Source organism: Ruditapes philippinarum, unplaced genomic scaffold, assembly GCF_026571515.1.
Source record: "Ruditapes philippinarum isolate M1 unplaced genomic scaffold, ASM2657151v2 ctg496_1_1_1_1, whole genome shotgun sequence".
In the NCBI taxonomy this organism is placed as follows: Eukaryota; Metazoa; Mollusca; class Bivalvia; order Venerida; family Veneridae; genus Ruditapes; species Ruditapes philippinarum.
Window position 1 is genome coordinate 1 of NW_026858812.1, and position 16,711 is coordinate 16,711.

General features: G+C 33.9%; 1 protein-coding gene across 1 annotated transcript; it reads left to right on the forward strand.

The window, feature by feature from the left end:
- Positions 1–259: 259 nt before the first annotated feature.
- On the forward strand, positions 260–16,641 carry LOC132754338 (sentrin-specific protease 1-like; the record flags this gene model as incomplete). Its single annotated transcript, XM_060744958.1, is given in 15 exon segments — positions 260–329; positions 774–856; positions 1,505–1,641; positions 5,139–5,272; positions 6,666–6,761; positions 7,671–7,716; positions 8,502–8,582; positions 8,848–8,932; positions 9,332–9,494; positions 10,079–10,221; positions 11,043–11,246; positions 11,964–12,043; positions 14,126–14,204; positions 14,451–14,546; positions 15,208–16,641. Coding segments are annotated over 15 exon segments (1,563 nt in total), but the record flags the coding sequence as incomplete, so codon positions are not given.
- Positions 16,642–16,711: the final 70 nt, after the last annotated feature.

Below are 16,711 nucleotides of genomic sequence, written 5' to 3' on the forward strand. Positions count from 1 at the left end.
AGTGGTGTAGGGTAGAGTATCAGATTCAAAATCCAGAGTTGATGTTTTTAAATCATACAATACACACTGGAATGGTTACTGTTAACAACACACCAAGAAAGCAGTTATCTGGTATGACTTAGGCACATGTTTAGGTCTCTTAAAAGTGCTTAAATGTTTTAGATATGTATGTGTCACTAAAGACTAGAGAAGCTTAGATACAAAATGTATATAGAATGGATGTAAAATGTGTAGTTAACTAATTTTCTTTTGATTTCAGAGTTTGATAAGGCCATCAATACATTCTGGGTATCGTGAATCAAAGACAGTGCAGACAGAATCTGAGACAGGTAATGTGTATACATACATACAGTAAACTCTGCCATATTTAGGGGACCTCTGTTATATCTGGATATTGTTGTTTCCAAGAGGCAACCATTTTGAAAACAAGTGTCAGGACCACGGCAACCACAGCAACCACATCAAAATAAGCGGTATATCGTCACTGTAATCAGTTTCATGTATTTAATTATCACCTACGGTGTAACAAATTTATAGAGACCTGTTAGAGTGTGTAACAGTGTACACTCAAACAGTTTCACTGTAATTGTAAGGATATGGTTCACAATATGACTAGTGGCCTGTAATATACATGATGTAGATGGTATTATCCCGCTCAAAGATCAAGGGAGGTAATTCTCAATAAAAATGTGTCTTCAAGAAATTTAATCATTTCGTCAGTCAAAACTATTTAATGTATATGTATTTTATAACATAATTATTTGATATTTCAGGTTGCTTCGGCAAGACTGGTTCCAAATCGAAACTGGAAAAAATGTTTACGACGAGAAATAAACACAAATTTACAGCTCGTGATGTAAGTTGCGTGGTTACTTATGAATTCTGGTGTAAGCACAATGATCTGACTTTTGGATATGTATAGGACACTCTGGTCAAGATTGTCAATTTAAATTTGTTGTTTAAGAATAATATGTTTGTCAACATCTCTGTGGCTTATCCATTTAGTGAATTACAGCTATATATGATTCGGGGGGGGGGGGGGGGGGTTTATGGGAGAGGAACATGTGCAATTCACATTGCACAAGGTTTTATTTTAGCAGGGGATTTTACCAATTTATTGTATTTGTAGGTCCTTTTTTCTTGCTTTTGAAAATCTATTTTTTTTTTTATGATCTAGCTATTCTTGGTGGTTGAATTGGTGGGGGGGTGGGGGGTTGTCCATATTTACAATTGACTTAAGGGTGCATTATTTTGATAATGTTTTCCCTCAAATGTACTGTGGACAAATCTGAATTCTAATGAGGATGTTTTTTTATTACACTTGGGTAGGATAATTATGGATCAGTTGTTGGTATTTGCTATGACTCTTCTAAATATGTTTTCTGTAGTAGTTTTTTTGATCCGCTTATAAGGCGAGGATAGGTGTTATAACCTTGTGAATTGGGAGAGAAAAACTAGACTTATGAGTGAGAAATTATATTAATTTGTACTGTTTATACTATAGAGTGTGAGGCTGGATGATAAAGTGAGATATCAACAGTTGATTCAGAAATTTACCACAGTGCCATTGGAGGAGGAGAAAGATAAAAGTAAAATTAACGAAACTATCAAAGATCCAGTAAGAGTTCCACAGTTACCAAGGTAAAGTATATTTTAATTTTTTTTAGTCCCCTACCGGTTTACCGGAGGGGACTTTAGGTTTACCGTCCGTCTGTCCGTCTGTCTGTCCGTCCGCACTCACAGGAGAGTAATTATGTGGCTAGAGGGACAATAGGTTCTCTTTGATGTCATTCATTCCGTAATGCTTTTATGTGGCTATTTTCTTTTGCGTGGCTAAAAGAACAATAGAGTAGCCACATAATTACTGTCCTGTGAGAACGGCCGTCCGTCTGTCCGTCCGTCAGTCCGTCCGTCCACAAAACTGGATCCCGCGATAACGCAAAAAGTACTGAAAATATTTTAATGAAACTTGATATATGGATAGATGGCAGTATGGAGATTATGCACGTCTTTTTCTTTTCTTCCTATGTTGAAAATTCTGGTTGCTATGGCAACAAATAGACTGAAAATATGACAAATTTTACACATAAACTGGATCCAACGATAACGCAAAAAGTACTGAAAATATTTTTATGAAACTTGATATATGGATAGATGGCAGTATGGAGATTATGCAAGTCTTTTTCTTTTCTTCCTATGTTGAAACTTCTGGTTGCTATGGCAACAAATAGACTGAAAATATGGCGAATTTTACACATAACCTGAATCCAGTGATAACACAAAAAGTACTGAAAATATGCCAATGAAACTTGACATATGGGTAGATGGCAGTATGGAAATTATTCACATCCTTTTCTTATCTTCCTATGTTGAAAATTCTGGTTGCTATGGCAACAAATAGACTGAATTTCAAGATTTCTGATTCTAGTTTTTAAGTTTTTTCACTATAAGTTCTTTATTTCTTAAGGTATTTTCTTCAAACTTTAAATATAAGTTGCTTGTCATCAACCACATCATATGTGACAAGGTTTACAACTCTAGCACAAAATTTATCAGAATTACCTCCCTTGAACTTGAAATTTTCATGAAAAAAACATTGTTTTTTTTTAATAACTTCTTTTTCTGAATGTATCTACTTCAAACTTCATATAAATGTTTCTTATTGTCACTCAACATTTGTGAGTGTTCAATACTCTAGCAAGACTATTTCCAGAATTATGCCCCTTTTGAACTTAGACATTTTTTTGAGAAATTGGTAATTTTTACTCCAACTTCTTCAATCATGATAGGATTTTAAAAATGTTATATTTTGATAACAGGGATGTTTAAAAAATAACTTTAGAGTGTCTTTCAGTCTGTCTGTACATAAAAACTATTTCCTGTGATCACTTTTAAAGAACTTTTTCAACAAATTTACTTAAAATAGGAACCTAAGTGAATGGCCAATGGCCCTTCAGAATGTTGCTTGGGCTCTTACCGGTAGGGGACTTATGGATTGCTTGCAATACTATGATAATTGCTTGTTAGTCCCCTACCGGTTTACCGGAGGGGACTTTAGGTTTACCCTCCGTCCGTCTGTCTGTCCGTCTGTCTGTCCGTCCGTCAGTCCGTCCTTCCACAAAACTGGATCCCGCGATAACTTGAAAAGTACTGAAAATATTTTTATGAAACTTGGTATATGGATAGATGGCAGTATGGAGATTATGCACGTCTTTTTATTTTCTTCCTATGTTGAAAATTCTGGTTGCTATGGCAACAAATAGGCTGAAAATATTGCAAATTTTACACATAAACTGGATCCAGTGATAACGCAAAAAGTACTGGAAATATTTTTATGATACTTGACATGTGGGTAGATGGTAGTCTTAAGATTATGCACGTCTTTTTCTTTTCTTTCTATGTTGAAAATTCTGGTTGCTATGGCAACAAATAGGCTGAAAATATGGCAAATTTTACACATAAACTGGATCCAGTGATAACTCAAAAAGTACTGGAAATATTTTTATGACACTTGACATATGGGTAGATAGCAGTCTTGAGATTATGCACGTCTTTTTCTTTTCTTCCTATGTTGAAAATTCTGGTTGCTATGGCAACACATGGATCCAGTGATAACTCAAAAAGTACTGGAAATATTTTTATGACACTTGACATATGGGTAGATAGCAGTCTTGAGATTATGCACGTCTTTTTCTTTTCTTCCTATGTTGAAAATTCTGGTTGCTATGGCAACACATAGACTGAAAATATGGCAAATTTTACAAATAAACTGAATCCAGTGATAGCTCAAAAAGTACTGGAAATATTTTTATGAAACTTGACATATGGGTAGATAGTCTTGAGATTATGCATGTCTTATCTGTTCTCCCTATGTTGAAAAAATATCTGTTGCCTTGGCAACAAATAGGCTTAAAACATGGCAAATATAACAATATTTGTGATTAGTCAAAAAGAGCTGAAATTTTTTATGAAATTGCATCTTTAATTCAAGAGTTATCTCCTCTTTAAGAATTTTGCTTTTAAAATGTTATATTTTGGTTACAGGGATGTTTCAAATGTTAACTTTAGAGTGTCCTTCAGTCCGTCTGTCTGTCTGTTCATAAAAACTGTTTCCTGTGATCACTTTTAAAGAACTTTTCCAACAAATTTACTTAAAATAGAGAAAAATTGAAACATTAGTGAATGGCCAATGGCCCTTCAGAATGTTGATGGGGTTCTAACCGGTAGGGGACTTATGGATTGCTTGCAATACTATGATAATTGCTTGTTTTTTAAGTTTTATAGTTGTTAATGAATTTATTGTTTGCATTTTGTGAATGTCCTGATTCAAGGAGATGGAAAAGATGGTAGAGTTATGACTGACTTGAAATCACTTGCCAGTCATGATTGGTGTGGATTTGAAGTTGGTCATGCAAGTTGAATTCCTTTACAAAAAGTTTTTTATTCAGCTATTTAAGAGCATTTGAGATACCTCTTCCAGTAAAGTTTAAAGGTTGCCAATTGACTTTTACAACAACATCATGACAACTAGATCCAATAGCATCATTATGAAGTAAAATTTAGTTGAAGGAAGTTGAATGAAATATTGTTGAATTGTATTGAGTTAAAAGGAATGTAAAATGTTACAATATTTCATACAATGATTAATGAAAGTTTTTTTAGTAAAAGCTTACAGAAATGTGTATTATTAAATAATGGTTCTCTTCTATTAACTCTGTGTAATTTTAAAAAGTAGTGGTTGCTTGCGGTATCCGCTTCTCAACTAGGAATAGTTGGTTTGACCTCTACTCTCGTAGGTCTTTTTATCTATTGCAAGGGTTGTTCATAGGTGTCTTCCCTGCTAAAAAACATCCTTAAAATCAAGCAGTTTCCACCTAAAATTAAATTTACATCTTGTTGTTTCTTCCTATAGTGCTAAAAAATAATATTTATTTTTCCCCAACTGTAAGGGAAATGCAGTGCTGGTCATGAACTTATTTCATATGGCACCAGTACTGGTTAGCTCCAGGAAGCAGCATCAGATAAGTCAGATAAGATGCAAGGTTTATTCACAACCAAGTTAAAATAGATAGATTATGTTTAAACTGAATTGTAAAGACAATTTAATACATTCTCTTGTTTTCTCTTTCTCCTATCAGGTTTTATTTTAGCTCAAACAACAGTATATTGGGTTCAACTATACAGCAACCTCCAGATAAGATCGAAAAACCCGTCCGACAAAAAATAAAAGTACAGCCAAGTCAGTCCACACCTAGACAACAAATAACCACAGGTATGTTATGTTTGAAATTTACAAATCTGAGTTTTACTTGCTATGTGCCCTTGTTTATCATTTTGGGGGCTTTGGTCCTCACTGCTGTGGGTTTGAATCTCCCCCAGGAATTTTGTATTCTTTCATGTAAGGAAGCTATCCAGTTAGTTTATGGATGTTGATGGTTCTACTCAGCTGCCCTGCCTAAATATTGTAAGGGAGGCAGCTGAGGTCTTCCTCTATCAGTAAAGTTTGAAAGTTGCCATATGACCTTTACTGTGTTTGTGCACTAAAAATCCAACCCTGCTAAAGAAGCATTGAGAGATAAATTTTGTTAGTAATTTTCGTCTTAGAAGTTTTATAAAATATAATAGAATCCATGTAACATACAGTCGACTCTCGTTATCTCGAAGTCATCGGGACCGTCCAAAAAATATCGAGATAACGAAATGTCGAGATAAACATATTAGGGCTTGAATAAGGCAGAAACTGATTTTTACAAAAGACATGTGCATACCTTATGTCAAATAAACTATGATATCCCCATGTCTTGTTTTCATATGCCTAGTCAATATTTAACACAGTAACATTAGCGGATGTTTACCAGCGGAAATACGGGTGTCTGTGATAAAAACACATAGTGAGGTTTACTCAGTAATACACCAATGTAGTGCAAACATTGTTTTCAGGGTGGTTGATCCGGATATTCTCCCGGGTATTTATCGGGTCTTTCTCGAGATTGTTCGACCGCTGATTGATTTAGTGGTGATGTTGTTAAACTATATTGCAACGATAGCGTTTCTATTCTTTCACTATTTCATTTACATTTAAAGTCATAATGAATTGATACAGAGTTCGAATATTTATAAAGAACGTAACATTCACTCATTTTGGACATAAGTCAATCAACACGCTAAATAACTTTTATAAAAACAGCTTAACTTGTTACAAACATTATCATCATTATAAAACGCGCTATTGAGCAATTATCGTCTAGTTTGTGTTTTTCACACGTCTGAAGGGAACAGATGAAAGAAAACTATTAGTCGAGATAAACAAAGGAAAATAGTGTGAAAATAATTGTTGGGACTGAAATTTTACATCGAGATACTAAAAATATCGAAATAAAAATATCGAGATAAACAAATATTTCCAATATAGATAAAGCAGGAAGAAAATCGGGACTTTCAAAATATGATCGAGATAACGAAATATCGAGAAAAGCGATGTCGAGATAACGATAGTTGACTGTACTTGTTAAAAAAAATGAAAGCAAACAAGCAAAATAAACACACTGTAAGACTGTAGCTGTTTAAATAAGACTCAAAACACATAAGGAAAGTAAACACAATAATTAAAAAAATATTGCAAAATCCATAGAAATTCTTAATGTTGTATTTATTTTGAAATACAGATAATGGAACTTTGCATGACGATACGTTTATTCCTCTAACAGACATATCAGCTATACCATCAGTACGTCCAGATATACGTCATACAGATACTATAGGTAAGTTTCTTGTCTATAATACTTGTAATAATACTTTGTCATTTACGATATCAGAATTGATAAACCTTACTTCGAACAATGTCAGTCTGTCTGAACTGTAACTTTATGTTAAGAAGATATATTTCCACCGGCTCAGTTCATTAGGAAGAGCATTTGTTTAGTAGTCCAGGGGTGGCTGGTTTGATCCTTGGGCAGGACGTAAAATTTCTTTAACAATTGTTCTATAGTCATATGTATCTCACTGATGATTCGGAAATCATGTGGGATTATGTGATGGCCATTTGCAGAGATAAATTGGTACTTACTAGTTAATAAGCCAGGAAAGTTGGTTAGTGGGACCCATTGCTAAGATATGACAAAAAAAACATTTATAGGATACATAGTGTTTATAATCTTTTTCCACCAGTTAAGCATAAAAGTTGCCATATTATGAGTTCATAATTGTTGGTGGAACTTTGAACTCAAGAAAAAAAACGCAGTGACTAAAACTTGGTAAGTCTTAACACTTGGAATGATGGCACCAAAAAATTACATTTTTTTCCCTTTGAAATACAACCAGGCCATTCTGTACATTCATGCAATCTGATAAGGCTCTGTACTGTCTTTTATAGAAAGTTATATCCCCATAATATATAATGGACAATTTTTAAAAATGAACACTCATATCCAGATAGCTTATAGAACATCGATTGTTCTACTGAAATGCCCGTTTTTGCCTGAAATAACGCACACCTACACCTGAGTGGCACCTGAGGTCTTCCTCCACTAGTAAAGCTGGAAAGTTGCTATATGATATGACCTATGCGTTAAGGGCAAAATAAAACCCAATAAAAAAATATGAACACACAGCAAGTCTATTTGAGAAAAGCAGAAGAATATAAGGTTTATAGAGCTGTTACTGTTTTTCAGATCTCACAGAAGACCAGGAGCCAGAAACACATGAAAGATTTTTTGGGTATGTATAAAATTGTTGTTTACTTGATCCTTTTTGCAGTTTAGCCATGTATTTTGTGGTAAAGTCACAATGCCTAAGGTATAAGGAAGATTAATGGTTTTACCAAGATTTCTGCTTCCCCGCCAGAGAAACATTACATTCTTTAATTAGAGGAGCCTAAGCCACTGTCAAATTTTAGGTTATGTGAAGTTTTTTAAAAGTGGAAGTTAAATACAAAGACATTGAGCCAGTTTAATTGCCACTTCAGGGCTCTCACTCTCTGTTTTAAGGGGACTGTACCTGTAGGAGGTGAACTTTTCATGTCTTTTTCCCATGTAGGGGGGCATTGAGGGCCGGCCGCCCTAATGTAATATGTATACAGTAGCAACATTACTATACAACATATAAGTGTTGTTGTGGACAATAGTGCAGTAAGATGCAAGTAAATATGTGTAACAACTATTTTACAGATAAGTTGATGGTTTTACCAAGATTTTTATCCCTGCTAGGAAATTTGACTTTTTCTATGTGTAGAAGGTACCCAGCTGGCTTCCAGACAGTGAATGGTTCTATGTTGGTGGCAAGTTTTTGCTTGATCTGGAGGTCTTGTATCTACATATACATCTATCTGTGAAACCTAGAAATGCTCCAATTACATATATATTTTTCTCTTTTGAAAATTTGGTGTATATAAATAAAATTATATAATGTTTTGACAAAGAAGCCTGTATCATTGGAAGTAAGTGATTTGAATGCACTTTTGTACGAATAATATTACTATTACAACTTAGTATTGGTGGTTTTAGTTTCAGGGACAGAAAGTTAAAGACACCTACAAATGATTATAGAGACTGTAAATTCCTCTCAGAAAATTGGATAAAGGATTTGTAAGTTGTTTATGATACCATTTACATAAAATGAGTCAGATTTTATAGTAAAAGTTTTCATTAAGAATGCTTTAAAGCAAGTGATATGAACAGATTTGTTTATGACTGGCATGGTTTAATATTTTTGGCAAAGGAAATTTCTTTTTCACAACCGCTCTAGAAAGAGTTGATGACATTAATACAGTATAACAGCCAGAACTGGTAGAGTTCATAACTTTATTTGCGTAACTTGTCACTATTTTCATTGTTATTATAAACGTTTCAGAACATCAACATACAGTGCTAAGTCTCGGGAAAGGGAGAGGCAACTTGCAGAGGCTCAAATCAAAGCAAAATTATATGAAGAACAGGTATTTATATATACTCATTAGAGCTTTATAGCTTGGCTTTGTTGGCAAAATAGAAACACTGATAAATATATTTGATTTGCAAGTGAAATTAGATGCCACGATTGAATGTCTCAGTAATGAGACTGGTAACATCAAAAGGTTTTTTGAGAATTCTTCACACTTATTTACATAAATTAATGGGCATGCAGTTATATAAATTGTGTAATTTTACAAGATATTTTTTACAAAGAAATTAGAACATTTTTCTCTTTCTATTTGTGTGGGAAAACTCAAGAGACAAGTTCAAAATTTTTTTAAAGTTATTAGAAGTTTTGCGATGAAACAAAATTGTATATCGATATATAATATTTATCTTAAATTAGTTTTCACCTAAGTTTAAATGTTGTTATAATTTTATAGAGGAAGCAAGATGAGGCGGATCTCGAGCGGAAGATACGTCGCCAGATGTATATACACAAGAAGACACCGGTGGTCGTTGATGATTTACCGGTGTCTGATATCTCGTCAGAGGAGGAAGAAGAAGATGAATGTCAGATAATAGAAGAGGAAGAAGGTCTTCCTGGTATGTGATAGTCTCTAGATATTCGGTTTTACCTCATCAGTTTCAATAAGAAAGTCGAGCTATTATGATATGTCATTGATGTTGTCTTTGTGCAATAAACTATAATATAACCAATAATTCAAATAATTTTGATTGTTATCAACATGAAACTTTAAATACTTGCATATCATGACAAATTGCAGTTATTAGAGAAATGCATAATTCTGCAAGCTATATTTTTGGAGTTTTGACTCTTTAACTTAAAATATTTGTCAAAAAATGGTTGCCTTATACAAACGAGCGTAAACACCACATGCAATGCTCTTGTTTTTATGAGCCTGATTAGATAATATTAGATAATATTTCAATTACTGCTCCCTTGGCCAGGTGGCTAATATACCTTATCTCAAATCACTACCTCCTGACCTTTGGGGGTATAAATCCTGTCATTGACTAATTTCATGTGAAAGCCAGCTTAGGGAATGTTGATACGGCTAATTGCTTGCACCTGAATTATTACTCAGATGGACACTTGAGGTCTATCTATTCCAGTTAAGCTAGAAATTTACATGTAAAGTCACCATAAGGTATTTTTGACTTATCAGAACTGACAGGTGAAATGGAGAATATTATAAACAATGCCCTGTCACGAGGAAGTCCTGGTCAAGTCCTTGTAGATAAATTCCGGTTACAGATTACAAAAGGTGATATAGCCACATTAGCTGGCCTTAATTGGCTAAATGATGAGGTATGTTGATTAAATCATAGATTCTGGTATATCTTTAAGTTTTATGGGGCGTCCGTGGCCGAGTGGTTAAGGTCGTGACTTCAAATCACTTGCCCCTCACCGCTGTGGGTTCGAATCCCCGACAGGGACTTTGGATTCTTTCATGTGAGGAAGCTATCCAGCTAGCTCACGGAACGTCGGTGGTTCTACTCAGGTGCCCGTTAGTGTCTGAAATATGCACGAAGGGGCACCTGAGGTCTTCTTCCACCAGTAAAGCTGGAACGTCGCGATATGACCTATACTGTGTTGATGTGACGTAAAACCCAAAACAAAACTAAACTTCAAGTTTAAAGGTGAATTTTAAAATTTTAAGCTTTCATTTGTTTAAATCTTGCACTGGTCAATTTGTATAGTGAATTAGCTAACAATATTTGAATCTATCTGTAAGCCACAATGTCATAATAAGAGTGTAGAGAGATTTTGTGGCCGAGTAGGTAAAGTCACTAATGTCGGACTTTGGTTTGATATTCGTGATATCAGGAATAAGCGGCAGACATCTTATTTAACATTTTTCATTGAGCCATCGACATGTAACATATCTTTATTCCTTTCTTATTAGCTATGTGTATAAATACATTCAAGTCTCAGGGTGAAATTGCTATCTTAAGACAATGTATCTTAATAGTTTAAAATATAGATTCATTATTCAGATTAACCTTAGTATGTTAATGAGTACAACATATATGTTAGCAGTTTCTGTTTAATTATAAATATACTGAGGAGTTGCAAATGGATATGATGTATAGATTTGTTTTTAATATACAGTGTTAAAATTTTTGCAGGTGATAAATTTTTATATGAATCTCCTGATGGAAAGAGGCGAGAAGGATGGCAATTCCAAAGTTTATGCTTTCAACACATTTTTCTACCCCAAAGTGATGAGTGGAGGTCAATCAGCCGTGAAGCGATGGACAAGACGGGTGGACGTGCTTGCAGTAGATTACATTTTGATACCTGTACATCTCGGCATGCATTGGTGTTTAGCAGTATGTATATGTGTTGAAAGTTTAGCTGTTGCACTTTTTCTTTTATGTGCCTAGTGCCTAGCTAGGTTATGAAAGGTTGGTGGTTCTACATGGGTGATTGCAAATGTAGAAATAGTACAGTGGACATGCTTTTGCTTTGTACTGTCAAGGAAAACTTGAAATTTGCCTTACGGCTTCAACTCCGTAAAAAAACAAGTACAATGTCTTGTAACCATTTTGCTGCCAACAAGGCAAGTATATCCATTGTATTTGCCTACTTGTGTGACCTCTGTATATGATTACTTTTTTGTTTCCACCCCTTGTGGCCAAGTGGTTGCCTTTACAGGCCGAGGCATCAGAATTGCAGCCACTGTTTAACCCCGCATGATCGTAAGTGACAACTAAATGATTCCGAATTATTGGAGTCTGTGCATTAGTTAGCTTCAGCAGGTGAGGTGGTATTGCTTGTAAGTTTGTAACACAGGAGGTTAGCCAAAATGATCTGTTTTGTTTTGGCGCCATATGACCACAACTGTGTTTGTGCGCTATAAAACCAAACAAACAAAACAACATTTCTTACCAGTAATTTTATAAGTGTGTGGAGTGGATTTTGAGATTTTTTTCTAACACTGTATAACAATTCTTTCTCTAAAAGTAGTTCAAGAAACTGGTTGGTGTGGCGCTTGGTTTTCTAGGATATAAAAAATCACATACAAGCTGTCATGTTTTTTTTTTCAGGTGATCAACTTTAAGAAGAAGGATATTCAGTATTATGATTCAATGGGAGGGAACAACACACAGTGCCTAAATGCTTTAAAGTAAGTCTGTCAGTATGTAGAGTAGTGTGTTACAATTTACAGTTTAACTGAGAATTTTTCAATTACTTCACCAAGTCTTTCTTTTTAAGATGCAGGGCTCACGCTGTCGGTCGCCATAGTCGCCATTTGCGATTATTTTATAAGATTGGCGATTATTTTTGCATTTTGGCTACAAAATCTGGCGATTACTTTTTTCTTCCAACAGTGTTTATATAAGGTGTAAAAATCGATAATGAATGCAGCAGACCCAATTAACACCAGCGAGGTGCATTGAATTGAGCGGTCACGTGCTGCTAACTATATTGCCTCAAGTGATAAAATACATGCGAGATGTATAATTGTATAAGTACTTTAAAGATATTGTCCAGCATTTATAATAGCCATCAAATATCCGTCAATTAGCCACAAAATCGTTTTAAAATTGATAAACTGAATATTGACTTACCCAAAATTTACCGTGAATTCCAGTAATTGCAAATTTTGATTTTTTTTATTTAAAGCTACTTGACTAAATCGCCAGTGGAAAAACAATGGTTAAATATTAAAAAGTATTAAATTCCAAACAACTATTTGCACAACAACCAAAATTGTGAATTTTTCTTCAGAAAACAGGAAAAAATCCGATTGTCACATATTTTTCGCGACAACGATAATTTTGATATTTATTTAAAGGTGAAATAAGCTATGTTCTGTTTAAAAATCTTTACTACTATGGCAGAAAATTTGTATTACATTGGTGATGATGATATTTTTCAGTAAATTATTCAGAAAAAGGCTGCATTCTGTGAATGAGTTTGCAAACTTGTGTTATTTCTATAGGCTAATATGTCCTTGATCTACTCCAATTGTGTGTTAATGGTTATAGCTGACAAAATTTGATTAGAACAAACAAAAAAAGTTGGCTGATAACAGCATTATGTAAAGTTAAAATGAATCTTTAATATTATTGTTATACAGTTATTATACTAATAATAACGTTTTTATTCTGTTCTTTAATAACAATTAAAGTTGTGGTTCTATTTAAAAAAATGTAGTTATCAATATACACAAATGTATCAGTTTATTTGAGAATCCTTATAAAACTGAAAGATATAAATGTAATGTATAAAATCAACTGCTTATGTTGTTAATCATTAATTCGTGAATAGTGTGCTGAACTTTTGGCTATTATTTTTTTAAGTTGAAATTATTGGCTATTATTTTATTTGAGCCAGTGTGAGCCCTGAGATGTGATGTTTTTGTTGCGTAGATTTTGATTTAGTCTTTGGTTTTGTTAAAATATTGTTTGGCATGGGTTGATATTAAAATTTTCTAGATTTATATTAAAATACTTACTTATTTTCTGAATATTTCTAGTATGTGGGTCATAGATCAAAACATAGATTGGTTAGTAAAGTTGAAGAAAGAACAAGATAACATTTTGCTTAAAAGTATTGAGGACTTCTCAACATCACTTTACATTAAAGCAAAGTTATGCCATGTTCTTTTAAGAAAATCAGAGAATTATATGAAACAACAGTGTGGGTCTGATTCTCGAGCAAGGGAAATTTCATTGTGACAATTGATAAAGGACATTGAGTTTAATAAGAATCTGTGGCTGAGTGGTTAACGTTGTTTACTTCAAACCACTTGCCCCTCACCGCTGTGGGTTCAAATCCTGACAGAACTTTGGAGTCTTTCATGTGAGAAGCTATCCAGCTAGCTTATGGAACATTGGTGGTTCTTAGATGCCTGTTTGTGCCTGAAATAATATATGAATGGGCACCAGAGGTCTGTCTCCCTCTATCAATAAAGCTGAAAGTCTCCATATGACCTATACTGTGTGTTCACTGAGTGTTGGTGTGATGTAAAACCCAACCAAAAGTAAAAAAAAAAGAGTTTAATGGGCATTTTTCTCTCACAGATGATTAAGAAATCATGTTAGATTAGAAATCAGTCACTTTCAGAGAAATTGATGATAAGTTATCCAGGGAAGCTGGTTAGGTGGATAGACAGCCAAGATATGACCGAAAATGTGTTAAAATTGGTGTAACAACAAAACAAACAAAATAAATTCTTATTTTTATTTTTCTGTTATTTCAGACAATATCTCTGTGATGAAAGCTTAGATAAAAAGAAGTCAGAATTTAATTTAACAGGTTGGAAATCAACTATAGTCAAGGTAGGTCAAATCAAAATCATGTTATTGTTTATTTTCCTTGAAGAAACGCAATAACACTCAAACCCTCTGTCATAGGTTTGTAAAGCTTACATAAAGTAACCAATATCTAATTGTCTTTAGAAAATACAAGTGCAATGCATGTGTGAAAGTATTTCAAGATTATACCTAAATTCAAGGTATTTTGGGGTCTTAAAATATTGTTAAAACATAATTATATACTATGTATTGTAAATCTTACTTTTACAGGATATACCTCAGCAAATGAATGGAAGTGATTGTGGCATGTTTGCATGTAAATACGCTGAATATATCACCCGTGAGGCTCCTATCTCATTCACACAGGTACTGTACCATTCAAACACATAATTTACTAGTATTTGATTTCCAAATTAATTTTGAAAAGAAATAAAATAAGTACATTTACATATATACAGAGGGTCGGCACAAATTATGGTCTAGAATAGTCAGAACAGTCAGAACCGAATTAGAGTGGACTGGAACATTTTTCAGGAGAAATTTTTTCTGTCCAGACAAAGGAGGTGTAGGGGAACAGTAACGTAGGGTCTGCACAAATTATGGCCCAGAATTAGAGTGGACTGGAATATTGTTCCAGGCAATTTTTTTCTGTCCCAACAAAGGAGGTGGTTTAGTGGAAACAGTGACGAACCAGTCCCAAACCACTCAGATGCTAATTCTGAACAGTAATTAACACTTCTTGTCCAGAACTAGTTCGGAACTACTCCTGACTTACTTTAGCTGTTTTAATCTTTTGATTTTTTCTTAACATTGTCTAACTTGGTTAAATTTTGGCCTGTTTTTTCGAAAGCTTGGGCAGTAAGTCCACATAGAAAATTTTATTAAAAGATGAGTGATAGATTTATTGAAATAAGATTTAAATAAATAATTAGTTAAGTGCTCTTAAAGACAGAAATTTTCTAATTTAGGCATTCTCATTTGATAGAAAAGTAGGGCAAAGGCATAATAAATGTTATTTATATTTCAGGCTGACATGCCGTATTTCCGACGGAGAATGGTTTACGAGATAGTGTCGGCAAAACTGTTACAATGATAATGAAAAGACTGAACTTGTTTGTTACCCAGCATGCTGTGATGTTTCAGCGTTACGTCACCGGCACAATTCAGTCATGCTTTTAATTGACAGTACACACCTCTTCTCAGGCAGCTATTGCGAAGAAAATTTGAGAACCGACTGGTACAGATTTCATGGGAGGTAATTTCCATGGTTACCTAACCGGAAATGAAAAATTCTTCTGAAGTACATGAATAAAATGTGATGTGTCTTTAAAAGAATGAATCCTACTGTAGCCAGTTCATAATGGATGAGGGATATTATTTTTGATTAGAAAATGGTACAGCTATCTGGTGTTGTACAAAACTACTGAAAGTTATACTATCACAAAATAGTTCAAACAACACGGTGCTCCACAGAATGATATGAATTTTGTAGAATGATCATTTTTCTTGAAATGACTAACATAGAACATCTGAGATCATATATTTGTGGTATGGTGCATTCGCATGATTGACAAATGAAATAAGTTTTTCAGGAGGAAACAAAATATTTGCTTATCTTAATTTCGAGACTTCTTGGTGCAAAATATTGAAACATTGGAGATTCATGATATAATAATAATGTTAATGATAGTGCAATTATTTATAAAAATGGTATTGTCTAGTGATAAAGTTAATTTTGTGACAAAAAGGGTTGTAGATATTTTGTTGAATGGTGATTCCCAACATTATTTGCAAACATTGATGCCTTGCTTATGAAAATGGCTGACTATACGAAATGTATTGTGATGTGATAATTAAATGGATAAAATACAGAAAATGTTTCATGTGGGTATATTTCATGGTTTTAAATGAAAGGTTGAAATATTGCAGGGTCTCTCTCTGGCTTTATTGTGAAGTAAGATGATTCTAAACCATTTTGAGGATTGACTGCAAAACTGTTGCAAGTCCTTCTTAATTTCATATTAGTTACTGTAGTTTTGCGGTCATCCCTCAATTGGCATCTCACATCTTGAGCTTAAGGTCCTTCATTGCAAGTTTTCCATTTTGAATTCTTTCTGCAAAGATATCAGTTTCTCTACTTGTTATAGAGTATGTAAGCGAACAGCATGGATCCTGATCAGACTGCGTGGATGCACCCGCTGGTCTGGATCCATGCTGGTCGCAAACCCATTATGTTGGTTTTGTCATGGCGCAGCTCATTTACGTTAGCCTCAAAATTGGTGTGGATTTGCAATAAGGGGACACATTGATAAGTTTAAAAAGAATTGTTGTATCGTATATAGATTTGAAATAACAAGACATTCTTTTTCTCAAGGTAAAAAATGCTGTTTTATCACATGCATACTTGAAATAATATTATGGTCTTGTTAATTGGAAATAAAATAACAGGAAACAAAAAAAACTTACTAAACTTTGAAACATTTCGACCCTTGTGTGCTTCCAAGATAAAGTTGTTATAAAGCTTATGAAAA